This window comes from Scophthalmus maximus, chromosome 5 (assembly GCF_022379125.1).
Source record: "Scophthalmus maximus strain ysfricsl-2021 chromosome 5, ASM2237912v1, whole genome shotgun sequence".
Taxonomy (NCBI): Eukaryota; Metazoa; Chordata; class Actinopteri; order Pleuronectiformes; family Scophthalmidae; genus Scophthalmus; species Scophthalmus maximus.
Window position 1 is genome coordinate 2,184,969 of NC_061519.1, and position 26,142 is coordinate 2,211,110.

The 26,142-nt window shown below is 42.1% G+C and overlaps 2 protein-coding genes and 1 long non-coding RNA gene across 7 annotated transcripts in view; 1 reads left to right on the top strand and 2 right to left on the bottom strand.

The window, feature by feature from the left end:
* Positions 1-195: 195 nt before the first annotated feature.
* LOC118311108 lies at positions 196-4,954 on the bottom strand. Of its 2 annotated transcripts, none has more exons than XR_004793903.2 (3): positions 4,746-4,954; positions 1,718-1,777; positions 196-1,196 (listed from the first exon to the last, which is right to left on the bottom strand). It is a non-coding gene; the product is annotated as an uncharacterized LOC118311108 (long non-coding RNA). The 2 variants fall into 2 exon arrangements; XR_004793904.2 differs by having other exon boundaries at positions 196-1,221.
* Positions 2,317-10,710, top strand: c5h5orf49 (chromosome 5 C5orf49 homolog). Its single transcript, XM_035634668.2, has 3 exons — positions 2,317-4,972; positions 5,912-6,028; positions 8,857-10,710. The coding sequence occupies exons 1-3, from the start codon at positions 4,856-4,858 to the stop codon at positions 9,034-9,036; spliced, it is 414 nt and encodes a 137-aa protein (XP_035490561.1). The 5' UTR covers positions 2,317-4,855; the 3' UTR covers positions 9,037-10,710.
* A 480-nt stretch (positions 10,711-11,190) lies between these two features.
* adcy2b (adenylate cyclase 2b (brain)) overlaps positions 11,191-26,142 on the bottom strand; it is a 44,839-nt gene continuing 29,887 nt past the window's right edge. For 2 of the 4 annotated variants that reach the window (XM_035635033.2, XM_035635031.2), the window contains 12 exons: positions 25,697-25,794; positions 25,017-25,113; positions 22,923-23,063; positions 21,734-21,910; positions 21,008-21,192; positions 20,023-20,107; positions 17,953-18,111; positions 15,494-15,640; positions 15,246-15,353; positions 12,496-12,610; positions 12,259-12,383; positions 11,191-12,171 (listed from right to left, as the gene is read on the bottom strand). In XM_035635033.2, coding sequence (XP_035490926.2) covers positions 12,019-12,171; positions 12,259-12,383; positions 12,496-12,610; positions 15,246-15,353; positions 15,494-15,640; positions 17,953-18,111; positions 20,023-20,107; positions 21,008-21,192; positions 21,734-21,910; positions 22,923-23,063; positions 25,017-25,113; positions 25,697-25,794 — 1,590 coding nt within the window. In that variant the 3' untranslated portion in view covers positions 11,191-12,018. The remainder of the gene's footprint in view (positions 12,172-12,258; positions 12,384-12,495; positions 12,611-15,245; positions 15,354-15,493; positions 15,641-17,952; positions 18,112-20,022; positions 20,108-21,007; positions 21,193-21,733; positions 21,911-22,922; positions 23,064-25,016; positions 25,114-25,696; positions 25,795-26,142) is intronic. The other 2 variants (XM_035635032.2, XM_035635034.2) reach the window with 2 other exon arrangements.

The window sequence follows — 26,142 nt, forward strand, 5'->3', positions numbered from 1 at the left end:
ACATGTTTGTATTTATTTTCATTCATGTTGTTATTTCATGATGTCCCTTTTTTCAACATTGAGCACTACAGTGTATATATGCTAATATAGAGAATAGAATCACAACAAGTGCCTTCACAACACACACACACACAAACACACACACACACACGCCTAAAACATTACAAATGATTTTCCACTGTTGGCAGAGTGGTAACAGATTTATTGAGATGACATTATATTGTCCTTTTACAACTGGGACTCAACATGGAAAATTACCTTTAGCCATAATGTATTCATTACATCAGCTTTCTTTCTGCTATCTTTCACATTTAGCAACTGTTCAGCTGGACTGGTTCAGTACAGAGGTCAACTCTTCTCTATAGTTGAAGGGACATTTGCCAAACGGACTTTACTCTGTGGACGAAACAATATCAGGTGTTTTCAAAAGATTCGAAGCCCATGAAGAAATTAGATGCACCCATAGAGAATATTACTTATCAGAAACCAATGAAGGAATACAGCAATAACTCCCAAAAGAAGTCAACATATTGAGAATAAATAATGACAAAAATGGATGTGGGTAACCAAGTCAGATTACCCATGTTTCTCTGTATATTTCTCTATATTTGTGATTATTGATTCTGACTGATGGTAAGAAATGATGCTTCATACTGATTTGTGAGACATGCATTTCTACGGACTGAAATAGCATAAACAGAAGGCACTACAGATAACAGGTAAACAGGATACAGGTAAATTTCAAAGAATTATTTTTCCCCTGTGTAGAGATGTACACAACAGACACATGAACATCATACAGAGCAAATGACATGAGGGTCGTACGCCAGTAAAGTAAAGCACAATGAGAGAATAGTCATCCATTTGGCAAACTTACACCACAATCTACTGGTCACACCAGACCAGGAAAGGTTGTGGCAGCAGAACCCCGTGTATTAAACTGAGAGGGAGTGCGTTTTACTGCTTATCAGCTGAATTCAAAAACAAAGAATGTTTTTTTCATGACAATCTCATGAAGGCAACTCAGTTGATGCTGTGAGGTTAGGATGCAACCGTGCACACGCTTGCCACATCCAGCAGGGGGGAGGCTGATACTAGCGATCAACTGGTTCCCACATGTGGCACATCATCGCTGGGTTGGGGAAGAATGAGGGGATTCTCTCTCCTCCTCCTCTTCTTCTGCTTGTGTCACATAACTGTCCCAACAAAGAAAGCAGCAATCTGGCAGACATGGTGACAGAGTTGATGACAAAATATGCAACACGGGGTTTTAAATTTAGAAAAAGCAACCTCCCTTAGATAGTATAATTGATTTTTTCACTCAGAAACGTAATTAATCAGCTTCCTCATCACTATGTGATTTAATCTGATTTAACTGACTGTCAGATGTCGTCAGACTCTGGCGCAGAACCGAGCCCTGCTTTCTTAAAATCAGGGCGTAAAGAAAACATCAGAGACAAATACAGAAGTCGGACCTCACATTACTCACATCAGGAAGCTGATTTTAAAAAGCCCTGGAGAGGTTCCTAGGTCAAAGATTCTGCTTTTCACAATCAAGTTGTTTTATTTAATATTGCAAGTTTTTTTTCTGGATTTTCTTTTCTCCAGAAGCATGGATACCATCTGACTGTTGACGTGATCTTTAATTAGCATTTTATGAATCATTAGTGTCTTAGGTTACGTTGTTTAACAACGGTGACCTTTATTACTCACTGACTTTTGTACGAGGAATCGTCACCATCATCTCATGATGAGGACTTCAAATATTCCATGCCACCTTGAATGATGTTAAAAAAACATGTGCAGTGTGTGAAGCCAGCATAACATTTAATTCCATAGTAATAAAACATGATCTAAAGCAGTAAATATACAGATGAGAAGAAGGCTCATAACACGGGTAGCTTCCTTTAATAACTCAGGAGCATTGAATGGCTGACCCCCAGCCTTCAGGTGGTGTCATTCCCACGGGGACTCCTGCCAAATAGCAATATATCCCTCGGAAATGTCAGCTGTAATCACTCCTGTGTGCTGGGACAGCCTCCAAAATCCTGATCACGCTCTGTCTCCTTTCTCTCTCTCTCTTTGTCAACATATCCTCATTGATGAATCATTGGCAGTCGCATCAAAATCTGTGGTCCTCTCAGAGCTCTCTGTGTGTGTGTGTGTGTGTGTGTGTGTGTGTGTGTGTTGTGGTCTGGTCTAGCTCAAGGCACACAGTGGGGTGTCCTCTTATTGGTAACCCCCTGCTGCACTGTCGTAATTACAAAAGGAGAGAACAATAACAGCCCCCCCCCCCACACACACACACACACACACACGCACACACACACAGTGAGAAGGTGATCGAGGCAAGCACATATACATGTATATGAACAGTTGTACTATTATTTTGCATTTTCACTTGTTAGTCAGTCCTGTCTGTCAAACACGCGCAATTTAATCCTTTGTTGATCAATCTACTTCTCTAATTCTTGGCAAAAAGGTGAATAAGCCCTAAATGTCTTTTTTTCCCTTTTTTTTCGAGAAGGTGCTCTTCCTGTTTCCCTGTTGGATTCAAAATGTCAACATGAACTTGGGGCGCACCAGTTGTATCTTCACATTCTGCTTAGGAGATGGGAGATCAGTTATGCTTTACTTTAAATTGGTCCTGCAGCCTGTGAAGTGAGAGACCCTCAAAGGTCCTAGAAGGGACAACTCTTATCAACATAAAGGGAGACACTCGACATACGATTAACTATCTTGTTGCGGTAATTCAACTGTGTTTACGTGTCAGCTAATAGAGCATCTTATAGTCTTGGGACATCAGCATGACAGACAATCAGTACAGATCTTAGTTCAGTGGCTCTACCTGTAAATACACCTGCTGTTTCCAGAGCGTCTGTTTCTTTAGTTAAAGAACCAGGCACAGTCTGGGACATGTATGAACGAAAGCGCTCATCAAGGTAATGGCACGCGAGACGGCTGTCAAACCAGTTTCATATACAAACTGGAATAAAAAGAATTGTCTAGTTGGTTGTCAAGTGTAAAAACAATGGAAGCTGTACCATTAATTGATTGTAGAATTTGGTTCAATTGTGAGTTAATTACAATAGTATTAAAAACTAGAATGAGATAATACATTTTTTTTTGATTTGGTAGGGGGCTCTAAGGTGTCATTTTGGCACGCCCATGCCCAAATTTTCACCAGTTCTTTTCGAGCACCTTTAGGAGAAAAATAATAATAACTTTTCAAATAACAATAGGTCATTACGCTTGTCAGCGCTCCGGACCTAATAATAACAATCCCTTGATTCCTCCTATAGATTTTCTTCTGCAGCGAAGAGTCCATTAGAATCAATATGTCAACACGTCTTCAACGGTGGCTTTCAGCTAAATCAGTTGCTATTTGATTATCTTAATCAGTGGTGCGGCGGTGCCTGGAGCAGTGGCTATACTCCAAATTCATGCCCCCACACAGCAAAGAATAAACGCACCATTTGTGACCTGTGAGACAACTCTTGCATTTTTAGTTCACCAAAAATGGGCCAGTAATATTTGTACACTGTCACTTAATTTCTGATGCACATGCGGATATTGCATTAGTACATGCCCACGGGCCACAGGGTGAGCCAACTACACGATTATTCATTTTCAGTCAACTATTCCTTAGTCCATCTACACATGAAAACTGGACCATTATTTTAAGTAAGTTAATCTATGGGTTAGTAGGTGATTTTGTAAATTGCCATTTGGAACATCTTTTTTGCAATTTGTGGTGGTGGGTGTGCCATTTTTGTAAATGTTCCTGGTCCCATACAGGCCGATTCGCATGAATATATAAAAGATATTCAAGATGATGCAATCAGTCTGTTAAGTGTATCTTTCATACTGACACAGACTTTTCTCTAACTATTATGGATCCATCATTATCCCATAAATATAAATACATCTACATGGTCTAATATTTAGTTTACTATCATCCACAATTATAATCACCATTGACTCTAATTGGAGGTGTGGAGACTGACTGGATGCTGATCATGTGACCAGAGTAAGTCGTTTCATTTGCAATTCAGTAGCCTGGTATTTTCAACGTGCTGCTATTAATAAGTGTTCACTGTTGTTGATGTCTTCACCTGACGTAGGGGGCGGTGCGCGCACCGGCGCGGCAGCTGAACTGCCGTTACTACATGAGGTGCTAGCTAGCAGCACCGATGCAGCAACACAATACGATCTTTGTATGTGTAGCTCGTTTTTATTGAATAAAGGCCATATTTAGCTGCGTTATGGCTTTATTAAGAAGAAAATAGTTCGGACAAACGAAGGTATGACCCGCCCCAATCTGCCTCTGATTGGCGGACTATGATGTTCTTCTACTGACTCTAACCAATCACCATTCCTCATCAAAACAACCTAACATCAGAGGCAACGACTACTAGCCAATCAGAGACAGAGTAAGGCGGGTCAATTTTTCCGCTATCGTAAGAAAAAAAAAGTTAACTTGCAGCACACTACTGAATGACTGATATTATAAGACAAAATACATAGAAATATATAAAGCATCCAGGGGAAATATTTAGCTCTACCTGACACCGTACATCTGAAAGGGCCACACCATAAATGCCACTTAAGACAAATATGAAGTTTGTTTAGGGGAAGGGACATCACATGATGTGTACCCGTGGCAACGCATTTCATTCCGGGTAGAAAGTGTACCCCGAAGCTCCGAAGTACAGACAAACAGAAAGCAAGTGAAGGCCGCATACCACGTGTCAAGTGAAGCGGTCGGTAGCCACAGCAACCACAGACGCCACCGCGCCGCGCCGTCTCGCTGAAGATTCACTTCTCTGAGGTTTTTTATAACCTTTGCCCGAAGATGGACGTGGCCCTCCAGGCACAGACCAACCCTCTGGCCACCCTGTCGGTCTTCAGTTACATCCCACCGCGACGGAAAGAGCCGAAGCACATGTCCTACTTTAACGCAGATTCCAAGGTGAGGCGCTGGAGCTGTGGGCGTGGCCTCACAGCTGAGCTAAACTGAGCTAGCTTCTAATGTAGCCGATTAGCTAGCAAACGCTACTTAACTGAGCGTATTTAGTTATTAGTCATCATACTGGAACAATATTAAAAGAGCAAATGTGTTCAAATTGTCTTCACATATCAAATAATATTCATGAAAAAATATTGCTCACGTTGCTTCAGAAAAAAGGAAGTCAGGGGAAATGGGCTAACTTAACTCGCTAAAGGAAGTCAGGGAACATTCACTAAATGTAAATATGTCCACAACATTTTAAGTATACTGCAGGATATACTGCAGAAAACCTTTTCACTTTTTATTTGTGAAACATAAAAGTTCTGTTAGGGAACTAGAATGGCAACAAGAACGCATACCGCTGCCAAGGCCCAACACTCAATCAAGCCGCACCTAAAAGCACACACTCATAGATATCAGTCGCCTAAATATGCCTGAATTTTTTGTTACTATCAAGATCCATGAAAATTTTACAAAACGCCCTATCGTGTAGTATAGAAAAAGGTGATTTAAAGACAATTCCTGGATCAGCCCCTTTGCCTGAAACCTTGCCAAAATTTAAAGGGGTTCTTTCTTGGCCCATGTCCAATCTTTCCACTAAGTCTGTGGAAATCTGTACAGTAGCTTTTGCATAATCCTGCTGACAAACCAACCAACAACCAAACATCGAACAAACGAACAGGGGCAAAGACATCCCTCTTGGTGTAGGTAACAACACGTGTTATACACAGATAACATGACGGGAGGGGTGCATTACAATACCACCTGTGACTGAACTGTTTGCTTGGTAGTAAAACCTAGAGCCCTCTTGAGAAGGGACTGCTGTGAAATGAAATTTCTTCTTATTATAATTATTATTGTTGCCTTTGGTTCTACGCACCACTGTCTCCCCACTGGTAGGTCCCAGAAGTCACCATGTACGACCAAGTGCACCACCAGGCTGAGGGTTACGACATGAAACTGCACCGGGATGACAGGAAACATTGCAAAGGAAGAGGACTGGACATAAACAAGGAGGTAGGGATAAAAACTTCAGAGACTACTATGTCTTGCTTTGTCATAAATTCTTGTCACAGCAAGACATGGTATTGTAACCAGGGTGCGATTTGTGGGAAAAAAGAGTCTCACACACGCGAGCGCTGACAGTCCGTGGTCCATTTTGGATTTTATCGTTCTATGGCACTATAGCATGTTCACATTGAAGCGCTTTACTTAGTAATAGGTATTTTATGTGGTCTGTTGGTGAAGTAGCATTGATCACTTTGAGAGGGGGGATACATGTTGTCCTTGGATAAAACTTATTCAGCAGAGGTGGAGATATGTAGATCACAAAGGGGGAAATCCCACGCAAACAAATACCCAAGAGTTATTGACTTATTTTCCAGTAAAGATGTCGCCTTAAGGTAGGGACACACCAACACTACTTCAAACAACTCACATCGACAAAGACCACCTGCTGTGTCTACTCTCGTAGCATATGTCTGGCCACGTCAGGAAAACAAAATATGTCCTGGAACACACAGACAAGACGGCCAACTAGCTCGTACGATTTGCGCTTGCGTGAGAGGAAATAACTCTCCATACCAGCAGGGGGCGGTAGTTTGTATACGTCATTCAGAAAGGGAAACCGCAAAATGGTTTCTTTGTAATGTCGTACAGAGGCGGGCTCTCTTGGATCATGTTGATCAGTTGATCCCCCACGTCTTCGTTCCAAACAGCCATGTTGACCCAGATTGACAGACAGATGAAGATGAACTGGCTGCGAGTCGACACTCTCCTCATTTGCTTTCTTTCGTACTTCCGTTTCTCTTGTCATGCTCTAATTTGCTAAATCTGAACAGTCAATCGGAGTAATCCCGTTCATCAGCCGACTCCGACGGTGATTGAACATGTTAGGTCGGCAGAAAAGCAGCTTATCGACGAGTGTAGACCAACAATTCCGACGGTGCGGAACACGACGCCACGAACTGGACTATCGACACTCATTTACGATCAGACGAGTTCAGACAGCGGACCGTCACCTTGGTGTGCAGCACCCTTTAGAGCACTGACCTCCTGCACACTGGGCATGCAAACTATAGACCATTACATTATAGCTAATACCACTCCACTGAGCTAATAAATCATAATCAGCGCTGTTCCCTGAACACCAGCGCAAAGTTCTGCTGATTCTTGCAAACACAGGACTTTCCAGTCTGTGATACAGGCAATAGTGCTTTTCGAGGATAGATATGTCCTGAAAATTAATTCTAAAAAGAGCATACATTTAAAAATGAGCCATAATCATAATGAGCTGCCACTTGTTGTTTTTTTAACCATGTGATGGCTGAAATTTCTTTATGCCTCCTTTGGAAGGCATCTCATCTCCGGGGAGTAATTATTCATGTCAAGAAATCTAGCTCACAGTGAGTTTCTGGGTCACTGGAAGCACTGCATGTGGCGAACAAAGCAGCCGCACACACTGCAGAGTTTGTAATTACACTGAGTTGAGTGGTTGCCTTTCAGCTCTGGTTGAATTAGGACGTTTCTATTCCAGTATTCACATTGAAATGCTTTTGATAGAGTAATAATGGTAGCGTTTTGATTTTGAATATTTAAGCCCGTCAGTGAATCGATCTCAGCTGGGAGCAGGTACTTTCTGTTCTTAATTCAGAGGCTCTCGGTTTTTAAAAATCTGTTGAGAAAGCTCTGAGTCATATTGTTGCCTTGGGTAACACTGAGCACCATTATGACCTTAACGTTTACCCCCAATATAGAATGATGGTGTAGCTAATAGTTTCATTTGTTGCGACTGTTCTCACTTCTGCCAATATTGAACCTCATTATACGCAATAATAATGAATAATAACGTTTCTGTCTTAGTTCTGGCAAAGTGCAATTACCTTTGTTTCAACTGCAATTATTATGACTTAAAGACATTTTTTGGCCAGGCATCAAAAGCACATACGTCATACCAATGCACTGGAAGAATTGAAGGATTTGAATATAGCACCTGTAACTGTACACCACCCGTCCCCCCTAGTTCAAAAACACATTGAGGGGGCAAATCTTCGTTCTAAAAATGGCTCAGTGAATCAGCACGGCACCTGCTACTGTACCTCTAAGCACCAAGGTTTATGGAACCAAAAGCCACATACCATGTCATATGACATGGCCGCATGAAATGATAGCATGACTGAAAAGACACCTTCAGTTTACACATATGTACAAGCATGCTTAGCGCTGACATATTTATGTTTTGATATCAAAGGGCAATATGTGAGGGCAATATTTCGAGTGAAAGAACTGCAATTTGACTTACATTGCGTCCTAACAAATGGTAAAGGTTTTAGTTGGTGTCTGTTTGACTAGCTGATACCATCACTACCAATTACTAAGCCTACTTTAAAGCTCCAGTGTGTAATTTTTGTAATTTTCTGGCGGCATCTGGAGGTAAAGTTGCAAACCGCAACCGACTGAGCAACTGACAGGGGACACTTAATGGTGGTGCACCGCTGATTCCATAGCCGGTCTCCATATCCGGTTTCGGATATGGCGACTTACACGGAGGTCGGGTCCACCTCATGTTACTATGTTTAACTAATTCAAAGTTGACGAAAAAAATTGGTTCTTTGTTGCAGGTGATTATACATATATGAACACATAGTTATGGAGAATATATTCAATTTCTGTGAATAAGTTCCTCTAAATATTTCACACTGTAGCTTTAAATGTCTCCTTGATTTGTGGATATCTTGTATCAGCATGATGTAGGACATATAAGACTGCAGCGTAAAAAATTAAAACTAGCAAAGCTTGAATATTTCCTCAATGTCTCGTGGCCTTGTCGTCCCACTCTCTCACAGGAGAAGTCCAGAGCCGTGCCGGTGCTCTCCTCCTCAGAATACGGCCATCGTCCTGTTCCCCTCCTCTGCGAAACAACGCGGCGGAACGCGCGTGTGGCCTGCATCAAAGCAGAGTTTTTCATGAAAAACGGGATCAGCTGGAATGTGGCAGATGGATACGGATCAGTTGCCCCGTCGTGAAAGCATGAGGTGTTTCAGCCAGAGTGATTGTCACTGTGAAAGCATTGGATTCAAATCAAGTGTTGTAGTGTGTAGGTTCCTTATTAAACACAAATCTAACATTTTAACCATCATTCAATCTGATGATGTTTAATTATGATCTACAACGGAGTCAAATGTCTGAGATCTCTTTCCTGGACCCCACTATTTTTCTGCATTATGAAAATAGCAAGACAAGTTGTTTTTATATTAAGTGACCCAGTGTCTGTCAGAAGAACCTCAAAGGAATATTTAAGAAAATATATTGACCGTGACATTTTCGAGGAAGCTTGAGTTACATTTCTTAGTTAGAGGCTAAAATCACCCTGTCAGTATAAACATCATGTAAAGGTTCAGATGATGTACACAGACTATAAATCAGAAAGTGTTGTCCAGTTATTGCAGCTGAATATTACAAAACGACATCAAAGATCAGAGACACAGTGTTCAACTCTCTGCCGTCAGTGTGATGGTTGTGAGAAACCGAATGTCCTGATTGACGGGAACAATGCGTATTGAGCAAATCACCTTCTATTTGAAAGTGCTGTATATGTATTAATAACGGAATAACTGTTCCCAGCCACCATCGGGTACTTTGGTGAACATTTGAACTACCTGCTCCTTTGAAACTTACTCTTTTTCTGCTGCTTACTTTATAAAAAAGTGTATCTCTTCTAATTCAGTAAAGACAGTGATAAAAATAAAGTTAAAAGATTCGAGAGGCCAACTGAAAGAGGGGACACGGATACATTTGCATAAACTGTCAAAGTTGCAAGAATTCATATTCACGCAACTATACAGTTTGTTCCTCAGAGTTGATCTCTCCAGTTCTCTTATGTAAATACAGTTCCTTTTGTGCATCACTTACCTCTTTGATTCGCAAGTTCTTTGATTCTTTCTGTGTTATCACTTCGAAACCCACGCAACTGAGACCAACCTCCTACATAATGGGATTTTTGTGTGTGTGTGTGTGTGTGTGTGAGAGCACAGACTTCTTCTCATTTGCCTCAGTGCTGTGGCAGACACAGACCTTTTATTCTTAGCCTGGGTGCGGTGTTTCAATCTGTTTGCTGCTACAGTGTTTTTATTTAGTAGGATTAGCAGCTAATATGCAAAGCGGTGTTTTTTTAAAGTGCAAAGAGAAATCACTGCCGCGTTGACGTCTTCATGAAAATAGTGGTTTCACACCTCAAACAGCGGATTGGTCCTCAGGGTCAAACGTCCCTTTTTTCCCCGCGCTCACACACCAGATCCCACTTCCCTCATTGCCCACATTAGTGTCTGTGCCAGGCTTTTGTCAGCAGTTTCCTCTGCTGTAGTTCCAGGGTCTGTTCCATTGTCCAGTCTACCTGCTGCTCGTCTGCTGGGAGAAGTTTGCCTTCTTGGCTTTCTGTGTAAAAGCCTTGCGGGCAGAGAGGCTCTCTGGCTTCAAGTTTTCAGTTGCTGTCAGGTTAGGCAGGCAGTGCAACTATATGGTTGAGGAAATGATAATCGACCGTTTCACAACATTAACCACTTCTAAAAGCTTTCTAGCATCTGCTACCTGCTTGTGTTCCTAGTGTTTCCTTGTGTACCAGATTCCTGCATGTTTTGTTTTTTTTATCAATCTGTCCACTGGTTAATCCTGTTTATTCATATTAAAAAGCAACTTCGCCATCTAAACCTGTCCTTTTTTGTGTCTGTTTCCAAAGTACACCAAAGTTCCTCCAATACAGAACAGCGTGTCTGCCACATTAATAATTTCAAACAGTTGGTATTTGATTGAAAGGCATTGGACTGATGCCACTTTCAGATCTCTCAGTCAAATATAAAGCTATAGCCAGCAACTGATAAGCTTGGCACTGGGAAGACTGGAAACGGATCAGTCCTGAAACAAAGAACCCTCCGAGCATCTTCTCACACCACTGCAGAGTGGGTGAGTGTATTTCCCAAAAACATTGAAACGATTGCTAATGACAATATACTGTCAATGTAAGTTACACTGATACTGAACACCTCGGAGCCACCGACAGACATTACCCATTTATTTTGGCCTGTTCGACGGCCACACAAAGTTACAATTGCCAAAAGAAAACCTGTTTATCTCTTTTTCATCCAAACTAATGACACTTTGCCTGTTAACGAAGACAGAGAACGTTGTCGTTTATATACAAATGTTTAATGGATAACAAAAGGAATGGCAGTGAACATTTACACACTTTGCTGTCTGTTTGGTTCCAGATGGATCATTAAAAAAGAAACCGCTGCTCTCCTCTTCTGAGAATCCCGAGTCCACCTACTCTTCGGTGGGACACGAACACAACCTCTAAAGTCTTTAAATACAATTCACAGGTTTTGGCGCACTACCCATCACGCTGGCAATCTGTTGGCGTCAGCTGCTCTATATGACGATGAACTACTCTAACGTCCATTTGGAATAAAATGGAAGAAAGCGGTCTCACAGTGCCAACCAGGCAGCTATTTATTTAAAAAAATAATAAAAAAAATAAAAATAAAATACAGCTCGGCAGGCAGCTCAGTTTGCTCAATTACAAGTCTCTGAGGCACTGCAACACTGGCATGGCTAATTAGCTCCACTACTACTGTACAGACGGGTGACGGCGCGGTCCTGGCGAGCGGCACTCATGTAGCAAACCTCCCTTTAGTCAGGCACTCCCTTAACACCGAAGAGAGACTCCTCAGAGCAAAGTTCCCGTTGCACTTGAGATGTGAAAAAGACACCAGTGCAGCGCTGAAGGACTACGTCGCGGTGCTAAGCACAAAAGTGGCTCTCGACAACTGTGTACCCAGTGCGCTGCTGGTGATGTGCTTTAGTTACAGAGCATGACACATTACTACGGCCACTTTGTGTGTGTGTGTGTGTGTGTGTGTGTGTGCGCGTGTGTGTGTGTGTGTGTGTGTGTGCGTGTGTGTGTGCGTGTGTGTGTGTGTGTGTGCGTGCGTGCGCGGCCTCAAGTCTGTTCCTCAAGGCATCATGGTCCCTTGTGACAGCGATCGGGTCATCTCCGTGTGAACAAAGTAGGTCGTCAGCTCTCCTTTGCCCTTCACGTTGATGACGCCGCGACATGAGCACATGTACCCTAACGTTGTTAAGATGTGACTCGTCTCCTCTGTTACCTGCATGGACACAGAGGAGTGACTGGTTTACTAACTTATTGTAACACACACACACACACACACACCTGTAAGCATGAGATACCTCACCTGTATTTTGCCCAGGACCCCCGTGGTCTCCATCCTACTGGCCACGTTTACACTATTTCCCCAGATGTCATACTGAGGCTTCTGGGCCCCGATAACTCCTGCAATCACTGGGCCGTGGTTTATTCCTATAGCCCCCCCAAAAAAAGAAAGATCACAAACAACATCCTAAATAATCACCAGCTCTAAGTTTAATCTGTAAATTGAACTTCATGCAGTGAAAAGAAAAATTGTTCTCACCAATTCTGAGTCTGAAGTCGTTGAAGGAGTGTTTGTTGATGACGTCTAGCTTCCCAACGAGAGCGAACGCAAACTCCACCATTGTGCCAATGTGCATGTACTGTCTGTCATGTTCCTGAGGGGGATGTACAGAGGAGTAAAATTAGTTCTAAACTATGTGTAGAAATCAATGTCTAACTGCCAAGATTCAAGCTTACATCCTGTTATCCTTCGGAGCTTAACACTTGTAGCTCTGAATGGACAGAAAAGAACATTGCTTTCTTTCTGTTTTGTGATGTGTTCAGTATATTTTCGCGCTGCACGGCAACTGACAGCTGCTAAACCCCTCCCCGCAAAAATGATTGGCCAATCGCAGTGAAGTGATTGGTACTGGGTGCAGCAGGTCTGTCAAGCCTGAAATGCAAGGTGCATGGGGTAGCAAACAGAAACAATACTCATTATTCAAAGAGTTAAAGGCTCCTTTCCCAATGCCAGACAAATTTGCTTTTCTGTTTTTTTCTCCTGGTGTTTCACATTTGATGTGCCCGGAAACAGGATTAGCCAGAAAAGCAGCATGGATGCCAGTTACTAAGTTACAGAGGTGTCTTTTTTTTTCAATTTACCTCAGTCTTTTTTAAAACTCAACACCAACTGAATAATGTTCCCTGCACTGCTCGAATGGAGACGGATGGAGTTCGAGGCCAAGGTGGCAAAGAGTCGCAGAAGTTACTGATGTGGGCACCGAGTCTTCGTTGCCTTATAACATCACAATGTCATCACCCCCAAAGGGTGTCATGTTGAATTCACTACCAGTCGGAGCTGGAGTTGATAAATACCCATGACTACTGCAGAGTCATTTGACCCAGGAACGAATGCTGAGTGTGCCCTTTCACACTGAAGACACAAAACATATAATAAGTAATAAGTAAGGTAATATAATTACTTTTTGAAAGAGTAATAAGTAATAAGTAACTTATTACCCTTCTTGAGTAACTTGCCCAACACTGCTTAGGTACTACCTACAATCGGGGTAATGGGGGATCACTAGCATACAGCTATTGGCCAATTGTTCACTGTGAAAACATGCGATTTCACATCATTTTGGATCGCCATCATTACAATATTTATATAAACACAACATTGGTTGTTTTTGTTTTTTACACCACACTCAGACATTAGCAAGTTGAAAAGTGAAACAAATATTTCCCACATGAAATGAAAATGTCCTGAAGTAATTCCTCACAAAATGAACTTGATAAAACACGACTATAATGAATTGATTTGACAATGTAACAGCGTGTTTCTCGGACGTTTACCATCCGTCACACTCGAGTCTATCGGAGCTCATCCCCTGAGAAGGATGTAATTTTTGGCTGTTGGACATATATCAGGCGATGCCAAGAATGTGTTTTCACATTTATCTCATGTCATCAATTTCACGTCGGTGGCAGCAGAAAGTGTCACAGCAGCCTCCAGGGACTCATGCTGGTCATACTGGACTGACCAAACACTTTGAAGGCCAATGGGCTACTTGCACAACCATCGTTTCCAGTCCGGTTCAACAATGGCGCTGTTTCGTTAGCTGATCGGTAAAAAAAGTGTCTGCTGCAGACCTTCGTGTGAGAGCTGACAGAGAAATGACAGTGCTCTGAGTACTTCTTCATCTGTTTTGAAAATGTCCCGTTTTGGACACTTTCCTGCGTAACACTCGTGACAAAACTCTGACTGAAATAGTGAGCAGACACAGTAACGGTAAACAGACCGGAAACAGACGAGCAGCATTATTTTGAAACGGAAGTACGTCACAAAACATATTACATTAACTTTGACAGACTCGAAAAAACAGTAGCCTCGCAACAACCCATAATGCAACACTCACTCTGTAAAAGGCCACAGTTCGACTTGTACTTTGGCCATTCAAAAAGAGTGTGGAGTAATCAATGGACATGGAATTGTTAGTCATGAAATGTACTGTAAGACAACGAGTTTCAGGGGAAAAAATATCGTCTTCTATTAGAGCCAATATGGTATCCTTTCTCTCCAGAGTGGGTTTCTGTTCTTTTTGTTGAGGTGCTGCACAAAAAGGCTTCGGAGTTGTGGCCAAGTATTACTTCCAAGGACAATACACCAATAGCTACATAAGCTACAACTTGTGGGGTTAGAGCTTATGTTCGCAAAAACCTCAGTCAGGATCGACACTTCCTTGAGTGAGAGTTTCTGAAACCCATAAAAACCTTTCTTCATACAAAAGTGAAACACACTGTTTTAAAGCCCCAGTGATTAATATTTTTTCTTTTCTGGTGGCATGGTTGGTAAAGTTGTAAACTGCAACCCACTGAGCATCCGACAGGGGACACTTGATGGTGGCGCACCGCTAATTCCATTTTTTCGGTTTCCCGCAGCGCTGGCAATTCAGCGCGAATACGACTTATTCTGGACCGTTTTCTGCAACCGTATTTAATGCTGGATTCCATTATGCCTCAAAACTCGGACCCCGGAAGTCGGGGTGGTGATTTTTTTCCGACCTCCCGAGTCACAGTGGAACCGGAGGGCTGCACAACAAGACGTAGCGATTTCGTCGGGTCGGGGTCTCCCTAATTTTACTATATTTAACTAATTCAAAGTTGATTGGTTCTTTGTTGCAGGTGATTATACATATATGAACATATATTCAATTTCTGTGAATACGTTCTTCAAAATACTACGCACTCTAGCTTTAACTTATGATCAATAAAACAATAATAATAATGATTATAATCGTAAAAGCGTGCCTGTGCGCACTCTGGTCCGGGCGTCACATTGAGCCCAGTTGCAGCCATGTAGGTGCTACCGATGGTCTTTATCTTCTCCACTCCGCTGAACTTTGGCTTGGACAGCAGCTGAGGACACACCAGGGAAACGGCACATGACATTAACAAGCAGGATAAATAACACTTGCCTCTCCAAAAAGCAGGAGGAGGAAATGTCCCACCCCCCTCACATTGTCACTGCCCGGATTATCAATGGGAGAGGAGTTTACCTCGTCGAAGTCTGCTATGATCTCGTTGAGGAGACGGAGGCACTCGAGTCCTTCCTTATTGACATCGGACTCCGTGTAGAACTCTTTGAAGTCTGGGATGGAGGCGAACATCACGCACACCGACTCGTATGACTGATGATAAAGGTCCTGGGGACAGGCAAGAAGAAAATAAAGGCTGGATGTTTTGTACTGATCGAGCGACAGTGGAAGGGAGGTTGAAGACGAATGGGCCTGTAGGTTTCAACGAGGCTCCACCACAGAAAAAAGACAATCTATCAGCACGTTGAACAATGACACGGACACGGAAAAAGATCAAACTTTAACCAATCTGTGGGGACACTGAATCACTGCAGCAGCGTAGTTGATAAAACATTCATCACAGGGAAGTCAGATGTAAGAACAAAGCGAATGTGGATACCAAGCAAAATGTAACATTTACAGCACTGGAGCAGATTAAGGAGAATTATGGTTCTGGAAAGTCTGTTAGGAAAACACGTTGAATCGGTTAGAGAGCGTGACGAGCGGAACAAAGAAAACAGAAAGAGAATGTGTTCATTGAATTATGGTGAAAATAAAATGACGCTCGCGACCTTCACACACCGGGGACGCTCTTTTTCTTCTTTTGCGCAATTCATTTGCACGTCAGTATATGTTGTTGTTGTTGTAGTTGTTGTCATGAGTACTTTCACACAAAAGGCAAACAGAAAAGGAAAAAGTGTCAGAATCTTTGTTTGTCAAGAGGTTGAACCGAGCACAGTAGATTATAGTAGTTGAGGCTATATACGACTTACTGCAGACACACTGCCTGACACTGCTCTGGGTATCTGGTCCCCTGTCTGCTCAGGTGCAGCGCTAACACGACTTCAAACTGGAGCCTCATTTTTCTGTGTGAGGCAGTGGAACTCTCTTCTCTTTCCCTAAAACGTGAAATCTCTACTTCTTTTTTTGATTGAGAAAAATCCTCGTTACTGCCTCATTTTTTTTAAAGAAGTTGCCAGAAATCTATCTGGAAATGTAAGTGGAAAAGTGTCTGACTCTCATATTTGCATCACTGCCAATATGAATAATATGCTAAATCCTCGCATGCAAATATGTTGTATTTTTGATGTTGTTTATTCATCTCGGCCCCAGTGTGTAAAGGTTTGTCGAGAATTTAGATTGAACTATTGGTATAGTTTGACATTTTTGGCAAAACTTATATTCAAATACTGCACGGTGAACACGACATCTGAGTGATACTCAGCAGCTCAGACTGCCAGAATCACGAGTGATGATGAACCTGCGTTCATCTCATCTCCAATATTCAGCGAGGAAACTTTTAAAATACCAAGAATTATGAACAGAGCTTGCTGTGAAATGACAGCACTTCTGTATCTAAAAAGCCTTGGATGGATGTGGAATGTACATCATTGTGCCGTGTTTCAGTTCAGAGAGTGGGAGTGTGCAGTCGGTGCTCCAGTCAAGCACGAAATGATTTGGTTAAAAAAACAAAAAATACAACTTTTGAATGAATATTAAATGAAATGATTCTCTGGATTTGGGAAAATGCTCACATCACCATCAGCTTAATACAAAGACTGGGAACAGGAACGAGACGTGAGAGAAAGATACTGAATGAGGTGAAGGGGATAAGGTTGTTCTCCTCTTATTCAAACACACACACTGTACGCACAGATCTTTTTGGATTCAGTGTGACTTACACTTCTTGAAGATATGATTCTGCCCCTGCAACTGTTGAGGACATTAAGACTTTGGGTTCTCTGTGAACTATTTTATTTCTTTGTGGACATTGGCTTATTCTTTGAATTTCCCTTCCTTGTATGTCTTTGCTTTAGCTGAGTGACCTTTTGCTAACCCTCCTGTTTGATTAAAGGGACAGTTCAGTGATTTTGAAGTGGGGTTGTATGAGTTACTTATGCATAGTTCATATGTTACCTTATGGAGATGGTGATCAGTGATGTCATTTTACAGAGTTTGGAGGAGAAGTTATCTATTGTTATCTTTTAATGTTGCATATATTTTAAAGTTTATTTTGACCTTGTAAAGCACCTTGTGCTAGTTTGCTTGTAAAGGGGCTCTATACAGTATTCAAAATTATTATTATTATTATTTGATTATTATTATTATGGGTATTATCATCATCAATATTATTATGTGAGACTAAAGCAGAAAAGGAGGATTCATAGCATGCAAGAGGGAGCTCTACCCAGGAGCCACCCACGCCTGAATGTTCTGAATATTTTCCTCTGGACCCAATTATCCCAGAGTTCATGTCTGAAAACAGCTTTACGGACATATTCATATTTGGGGGCGTTGGGGGGAGGGCAGGCCCACATTGTATGACTTAGTAAACCTCTGAATTAAATAGCCAAACTAGAACGTGTTCATTTGTGGGCCTCATTGGTGTCACGTAGATTCCGTTACCTAATACAACTGTCGTCCTTTCTCTGGGAATTCACCTCATTTTTCCAGTTGCGTCCCAGGAAGTGTTCAGCAACGTGGGCGGGTAAAACGTTCTCCAGCAGAACCCGGTTGAGATTCTCCATGGTTTCGATCTCCTCACACTCCCTCTTGAACTTGTCCCTCCACAGGAAGTCCAACCTACAGTAATATTCATTCTGTTACAGGAGGACACAGAGTAAAGAGACACCTGCGTCATTCACAACGAGCACTCTGCTCCAAAGCATCAGGCCAAAGAAGAAACCGCCACCAAAATCAAGTCAAAGAATAGTTGTAATTTTTGAGCTTTCAGTTCTGACATTTGATTTGGTCTGGAGGTTGATCGCAGAACCCACAAACGCATCTTCACGAGCCCCTGAGCAGTTTGTAGTCCAGCCACAGAAATGTGTCCATGATATGAAAGCTTTAATTATAAATAGGCTGGCAATTTTATAGGATACCTACTAACCAACTGAAACTCAAAGGCATGCTTGGTATTCATAAAAAATAATGATTACTGTCCCACTATCATTGCTTCAGGAAAGATTAAGCAGACAGGACTGTTTTGCATAAAAGATGGCCACCACTTTTTTTCCTATGCTTTGGTTATTCATGCTTCAGGGAGTTGTGAACACATGTAAATATGTCAGCAAGACTCATCTACCAGGGTCAAAACATCGCAGGAGTGTGAGTTTGATTATCGGATGGGGTCCCCTGAACACACCATCATTATGCTCACATAGATCTCTCAGAGCTCCGGGCTACCTATGGGGCAAGCAGTGTGTGTATGAATGTGTGTGGGAAGCATTTTCAGACTCCTGTGATATATGTTATGTGTGTGGGTTGCAGTGTGGGTGATGTATGTGCCCATTGAGTATTTTTCCTTTGGGATTAAAGTATGGAGCCAATTTAGAAGACTCTACCAGCGGAGGCCTGCACAGCTCTGTGCTGAGATCTGCTGCTATAGATTTGATAGCATGAGGCTCGTATATCTATCCTCAGAGGAGGACAGTAGTCTGAGCCATCTGTGTGTGTGTACACATATGTGAATGGAGAGTTAAAGCACTTGGTTCACTTATGAAAACAGGAACTCCGGTACCTCCAGGAGTCTAGAAACTGGGCCAGAAGAAACTGATCTCATTCCAGATGCCGTTTAGAAACCAGCTAACAAGCTTGTGAATGAGCTTTGCTCCATCGCGCAGCTGTTCTTGTGGGATGAATTACAAATGCCTCCGTTCTCCTGACCTGCTTTCTCCTCCCTCTGACTAAATGGCTGGGGGTGGACTCATTAGAGCTGATGGTAAACATTTTCTGAAGCAAATTTTAACAGCATTATAAAATGGATGGCGTTAGCCCTTGTGTCCTCATACCCAACACCAATGGACGTGCTTCCATGTCATCTTTTAACGCTCAAATTATTTTCAAGATTATTGATGAAGTATTTTAATGCACTCATTTATTTCCAAACACCATCTGGAAGGACGAAGCCAGTAAACCCCTGACCTCAATGTGCCCACCGCTCGGACTAAGATATGTCAGTAACCAAGAGTTTGCACAGTAGTTTCCACAACAAATGCTCCCCTCCATCCCTCCAGGTGACAGCGACCCAGAATGAGAACAACATCCCGGGGGAGCTCCAGTTTTGGGTACAGAGACTCTGGGGGATGTCTTTCTGTCCAGAACATCTGTTTTGGGGTCAGAGATGATGGATGGTACACTAATAATGCACACCAGATGTCTGTCAGCCGAGTTTAGTGAGGGTGAGGGTGGAGGCAGTGGGCCAGGCTGGCTGAACAAGTTTTATATTTTCATCTTCTAGCACACTGAGCCAAATCTTTGAAGGCATGTTCACTTGCTTTCCTGTGTTGCACTGGAGAGGAGGTGAAGAACATTTCAAATCCACTGGTATCAAGTCTCTTGGAGAAAAAAAATCTCTCCTTTGTCGGACAGAGATGTTGGTTAATACAAGATTCTGTAACAGCGCTGAATGACCAAATAGGATGGGCATAACTGAAGTAGCCCAGATAAACTCATAATCTATAGGCTAGAAAATATAGGCTGTATATACATCACTATTACATACAACTGACCTGCCTGGCCAACACCAGCAGTGTGACAAAAAAGATGAAAAGAGATACGGAGCCCATCGTCTTAAGATCCTTTAGGACTCCTGGTCTGTGAGAGAGAGAGAGAGAGAGAGGGAGAGAGAAAGAGAATATAATTAAAACAGTGTTGATTGATATTGTATGAAAAATAAAAACAATAATGAATTGATCAAACTAACTAACAAACTAAGTATTGTCTGTGTAATGAAAGCCTCATCTATTAATTGCAATTGCTCCTCAGTTGTTCCTTTGAGTCAGTCTGACCTAGTCACCAGCTACTGTAATGGACTATTTCCTCCTGTGTGAGTCACGTTTTCTGAAAATATTGAATATTCTCAGGAGCAATATTCAAGCATGAGTGGTACAAAATCAAAATGTTAGCACGCTGCTGATTTGGATGTGCAAAGGGGGGTCTGCAATCTCAGGGCTACGATCCACCTTCAGCTAAATAAATTAGCAGGCTGCTCCTGCAGCAATGGCATCGGGTTGGGGTGTTGCTGTCTTCCGCTATCACGGTCGTAAATTACATCGGTGCATCCCCACTAATAAAGCCAAGGTGAGAATAAGAAACTACGTGAGAAATCTTAGAGTGAGATGAAATATTTTTACCAATCTCTCCTGCTGCTCTTTTGGCATAATGGGATTTTTTCAGCAGCAAAAAAACCCTCCAGCTGTCAGTCAGATGAAAAAAAAAAAGGAATTCAGCTATATCAACACAAGCTGCTGTATCTCATGCTGCCACTCGTAATCCTCCTCTCAGCGGCTTCCACTAGATTGACACTCATATGGGATACCGCTACCTCAGCAGCAGTGGTTCCCTGAAGGCCGGGTTCCGCTCTCATTAGGCATTTTAATAGGCTCTGCCCGACTGACGTGAGCAAGCTGCAGGGTCAGAAGGTGCCAAAGGTTTCAAACAGATACATGTATGTGTGTGTGTGTGCATGTTTGCCTGCGCTCTTTGCAGGTATACCTATCCAGTTCATTTGTGGGGTACAGCGCTTTGCTAAAGCCATCCAGCAAAGAGGCATGAGTCTGGAGGATGATGATGTTGTAGATCACCACGGCGACCAGCATCACAACCATCTTCAGCTCATAGTTGATCCTCAGGAACACTGAACACGAGACCAGGCCCAGAATACAGCAGTATATGAAGTACTGGAAACAGAGAGGAAAAAAAATATATTTTTCTCTATAAGTGATGCATAGATGTGACACAGTGTAATCAAGCAAATAAAAACCATTTTTTTGGTGTAAAAGCTGCTCAAACAGTCGCGAGTCACCCAGTAGATAACTTTGGGGCAAGAGGAGGACTAGAGTTTGCATACATACATCGATGACCACGTTTTTTTTTTAGTGTGAAGCGAGATTTGAAATGGCTGTTGAGTCGTCCTTCATGAAACTGGACGAACATGAAATGGCTGTCTTTGTTGACAATGAAGGACATTGCTTCAGCATGCACAGAGGAGAGCATTCATTCCAATGTTTGCACCAACATGTGAGCAAAATATAATCAAAATCACTACCATGAAAGTTACAATATGTGTATGTTGTAGAGAAAGCTCAGTTAGTGAGTATGACTTTATAATTTTGCAGGTTTAGGTAAATGTCATCTCAATTAAGTATTTTTGGACTGAGAGACAATAATTAGACATTTACATATTTACCGTCTGTCTTGACCTCTCACTGTTGTACTTACTGGCAGATAAAATCTGTTTTCTCCTATGTTTTCTTCATGGTAGTCAAACAGGCTGTCATTACTTCGATTCACAAGAGGAGTGATGATTGCCACCACAGGTGGGTAAGTTGTCAGGACCTCAGGTGGAGTAGTCGTCAGGACGTCCTCCACAGATCCTCCAGGATCCTCCACAAAGAACTAACAAATGAAACAGAAAGGATGGACATCAAGGAGTTGATCAGTGTGGGACTTTATTTTAAGGTCTATATCTACAGAGAGAGAGTGGGGGGTGTGACAGGCAACAACGGCCCCCCAGGCAGGAATTGAACCGTGGTGTGAAATGGTATGTGTCTTAACCACAAGGCTGCTGGAAGTCCCAGGGGGCAACTGGTTTCATCCATGACCGACACGTCACAAAGCCACAAGGGCTGACACTATGGGTGTAAAGATTTATATCTGCTTACTACAACGCAGCTATAAGCCTGACCCGTGAGGATAGCGTCTGAATATCATGTTTCTGTTGGAGCTTGTAACAGGCACTGAAGGATTGTCTAAGCATGGCACCCATCATGATGATCATAAGACTTAATGATGAGTTTCATGCTAAATAGCTTTAGCGATTATAATGAATGGAATGCAATACTCATCCTTGGAAAAAGTGGGACTGTCATACTTTGAATGTTTTGCTGTGAAACGCTATGATCCATTATTAATGCTTATAGTAATGTTCAAAGACATGGGTACTGTTTAATTTCAGGAATTTATAGAAAATTCATTGTAAATGATTGTTCTTTGTATCAAAACCATATGTTTAAGAGATATTGACCAAGGCTAAAACTCACCTTGTGTTGTTGGTGTAGTATTTATCTTCTAAATCAATTGTTTTGAGTTGGTTTACATTTTTAGCATGAACAGATTACTGTATGCGCTTTGTCTAATAATAACTCACTACACCAGCTCCTGTTCTGCTGCTCTGTCTTTTACACTGAACCAGTAATTTTCACGGATGGTTGAAGTTTATATTTTCTTAAAATAAAACATACTGCAGTGTTTTATTGATGTATTCGATTTGGGCTCTTTCCCACCGCTGACCTTAATGGAATGTTCGACCTACTCAAAGTAAAATAAATAATCAAAAATCCAATCCTGTCCACTGTACTGCTGCGGCTGCCGTCATGACCTGAACCGTGGACTACAACATATTACTCACCATATTGAAAACCGCCATCACCAGTATGACAGCAGTGGTCGTCATGGTGAGGACCAAACGCAGCCAGGGATTGTTGGTGACGATGATGCGGGAGGAGGTGGGGAACCAGGTGAGCGAGCACAGGGACCCCTTCCTCCCCTGCTGAGGGTGCAAACACAGAGAAGGAATAGTCAGAGGATGATGAGAGAGGGAGAAGCTGTGGATGGACCCAATGGACCCTTTGTTCTGCTGAACAAAAGAAATATGGTTCGACTCATAGTCAATTAACTCATTTTAAAAATTCACATTTGTTATTTAAATAGCTCACGACAGTTCCGTTGATCTTGTTAAATGTCAACAAATCAAACCGACAACAAGTCTCATCTATCACATCTACATCAAACTCTGGAGGTGCTTCTTTCACAAACAACTAGAGGAGAGACATCAAGTTTAGTGTCTAAGAGTTTAAAACATGTCTTCTATTAAAAGGGCCTCATCCTGGATATTGTGTCCCATGTGCTGTGACAGTTTTTCTCTTGTCTCTCACATTTCAGGATGCAAGGTTCATACTCTGGTATAAGCTTTTGCAAGGACCTCACACTTGGAATGAGTAATTGGATTTGGGACACAAGAAAAAGTACTCAAATAACACAAAAATCATCAGGACATGAAATGAAGACGTTCCCCCGTGATCCTCGTCAAACAGAGCCACAGTGAGTTTAACATGTTTCTTGAGGACAATTTTTGCCCTTTAGAAACAGTCAAGCTCATTTGACCTGGAAGACATTGACCAACAAATGTGTTTGATCACAATAACTGTGTTATACACTCTTTCATAAATGAACAGAGCATTTCCTTTAACTATAATATGCCTTGTTAATGATGACTTCCACAAACCAGATCAGGAGCGTGGAGCTGGAGCACACACACACACACACACACACACACACACACACACACACACACACACACACACACACACACACACACACACACACACACACACACACACACACACACACACACACACACACACACACACACACACACACAAAGAGTATGTCCCACATGACCTTTCATTAGTCAGTTGTTTGCTCCCTCTGTTCGTATTGAAGCTGTGTATGACATCTGGGTCAGGACAGACCCAAGGTTATTTATGAACTCCCAGTTAATTAGAAGTGACCCACTGATACTCTCTTGAGAAGACGGACGGAGAAAAATGAGGTTTAGAGGGAGAATCACTTATTGACTTGTGACAGGTCGTCATAGCGGCTCGTAAAACTACACCCATCGCTCCACATGTGCTGGATAATTAAAAACAGCGACTGGGTGGAGGAACTACGGTACGGTAAGGACCACAAAAGGTTGATCAGCTGATGTAGATATTATATATAATGACTGCAGTTGATACCATATTTCCAACATTTGTTTAGCCCCTCAGAAAATCCACACTCCATTTCTCAAGTACAAAACAATGTGTTTCATTTGTGTTGTTCAGACCTCGACATTATACCAGTGTTTGTGCCCAGTTTTTAGGAAAATGGGACTTTCTATCTTGGATTGTGTCGTGGTAATATATCACAAAGTAAAGGGCTAAAGTTGTAATAGCTTTAAAGTTAAGTGTTATCTGATACCAGCCAAATCTCAAACACCGGGGACAATTAGCAAATACATAATGTTTTAAAACTAAATTAAACTAAAAGAAAAACATAAATATAAATTACTGGATGGGCAATGGAATTCAATTTGACTAGCTCAATCATTTCCACACCTCAGAGATATACATGACACATTGAATCCGGGACTGGAGCAAATAAAGTCAGACAAAGAATATGATGCATGAGGAGTTTCTACACAAAAGAAGAATAACTACACTGTGCAGCTAGAAAAGAATGGTGTCAAATGTATCAGACACTATGAATAACATGGCAGATATGTACAGTGTGTGTAGGACTGACCCGTTTACTTACTGTACTTATTTTACGTTCTATATTCTTGTCTCAGACACAGATTTGGTGAGGATATGTGCATGAAATTGTGTGTGAATGTGTGAGCGTGTGACAACACGTGAGTGTGTGTGTGTGTGTGTGTGTGTGTGTGTGTAGTCACTGATACATGCAAATGCACCAGAATGTGTCCAGCAAAACAAAGGAGCAGGATCAAAGACAGCAGCAGGAATGTCAGGCCAAAGGAGATCCCCAGCACTGCAGTTCTGTAACACACACACACATATTCAACGTCAGATCTACAATCGATTTACATTGCGTGAGCACAACAGTGAATTGTACAGTAACATTGTGTGCGTGTGTCTTCATGTTTTTCCGTTTGTCTGAGGAGGAACACACACAGTGCACCTGATTTAAGGGTCCCTGCCATATAACAGATGACGTCACGTCTAAATGTGTAGAGCCATGCTGCAACAAACAGCAAAGATAAAGAGAGTGACAAAGAGGTGGATTAGAAAATCAATGGCCTCTCAGATGCTGAATTACACCTTTGGCTCCCAAAGGCAGTAAATTGGCATGACTGCGAAATTCTCCCCTTACGATTAAAGGAACGCCACACTTTGATTCACCTGATCTATAATGACTAGCAGACATGGTGCCCTTTCATCTCCATCTGCTTTTTAGTATTCTGCCTCTTGCTCCCCTGCCTCTTTCATTTCAGCGCGGTCTTGCTGATGAGACGGCTGGCGTCAAATGGCTTTTTCACATCAACCCGCTGCCACAGCGGAAGTTTGCTGACGTGCACGGGGGAGTGTGCTGTGTAAATCCTGCGAAGGGGCAGAGACTTACTTGGGCAAGACGAGGACCTGCACGATGAATATACAGCAGAATATGAGGCAGGCGCAGGTAACGTAATACTTGAAGGCTGGTAATGTCGTGGATCTGTACTGTTGAGAGAAGATAAGGCAACGGAATTGGAAAAAGTGCAACAATATCTGACAAAATACAACATTATGAGGCTGTGTGGAGCAGCAACAGCAAGAGAGGCAGAGTCAACATTCACTCTGAGCCTGCACAAAATAAAAATTAACCAAATTTCAAAGTAGATGAAATAGTGTAGGGCTGCAACTAACAATTATCTTCACAATCGAACCATCTGCTGATTGATTTCTCGATTAATCAATTAGTTGTTTGGTCCATAAAATGGTAAAAAATGACGATTGTGTTTCCCAAACCCCAAGATGATGTTTTTGTTTCGTCCACAAACCAAAGAGATTTCGTTTTCTGTCATAGAG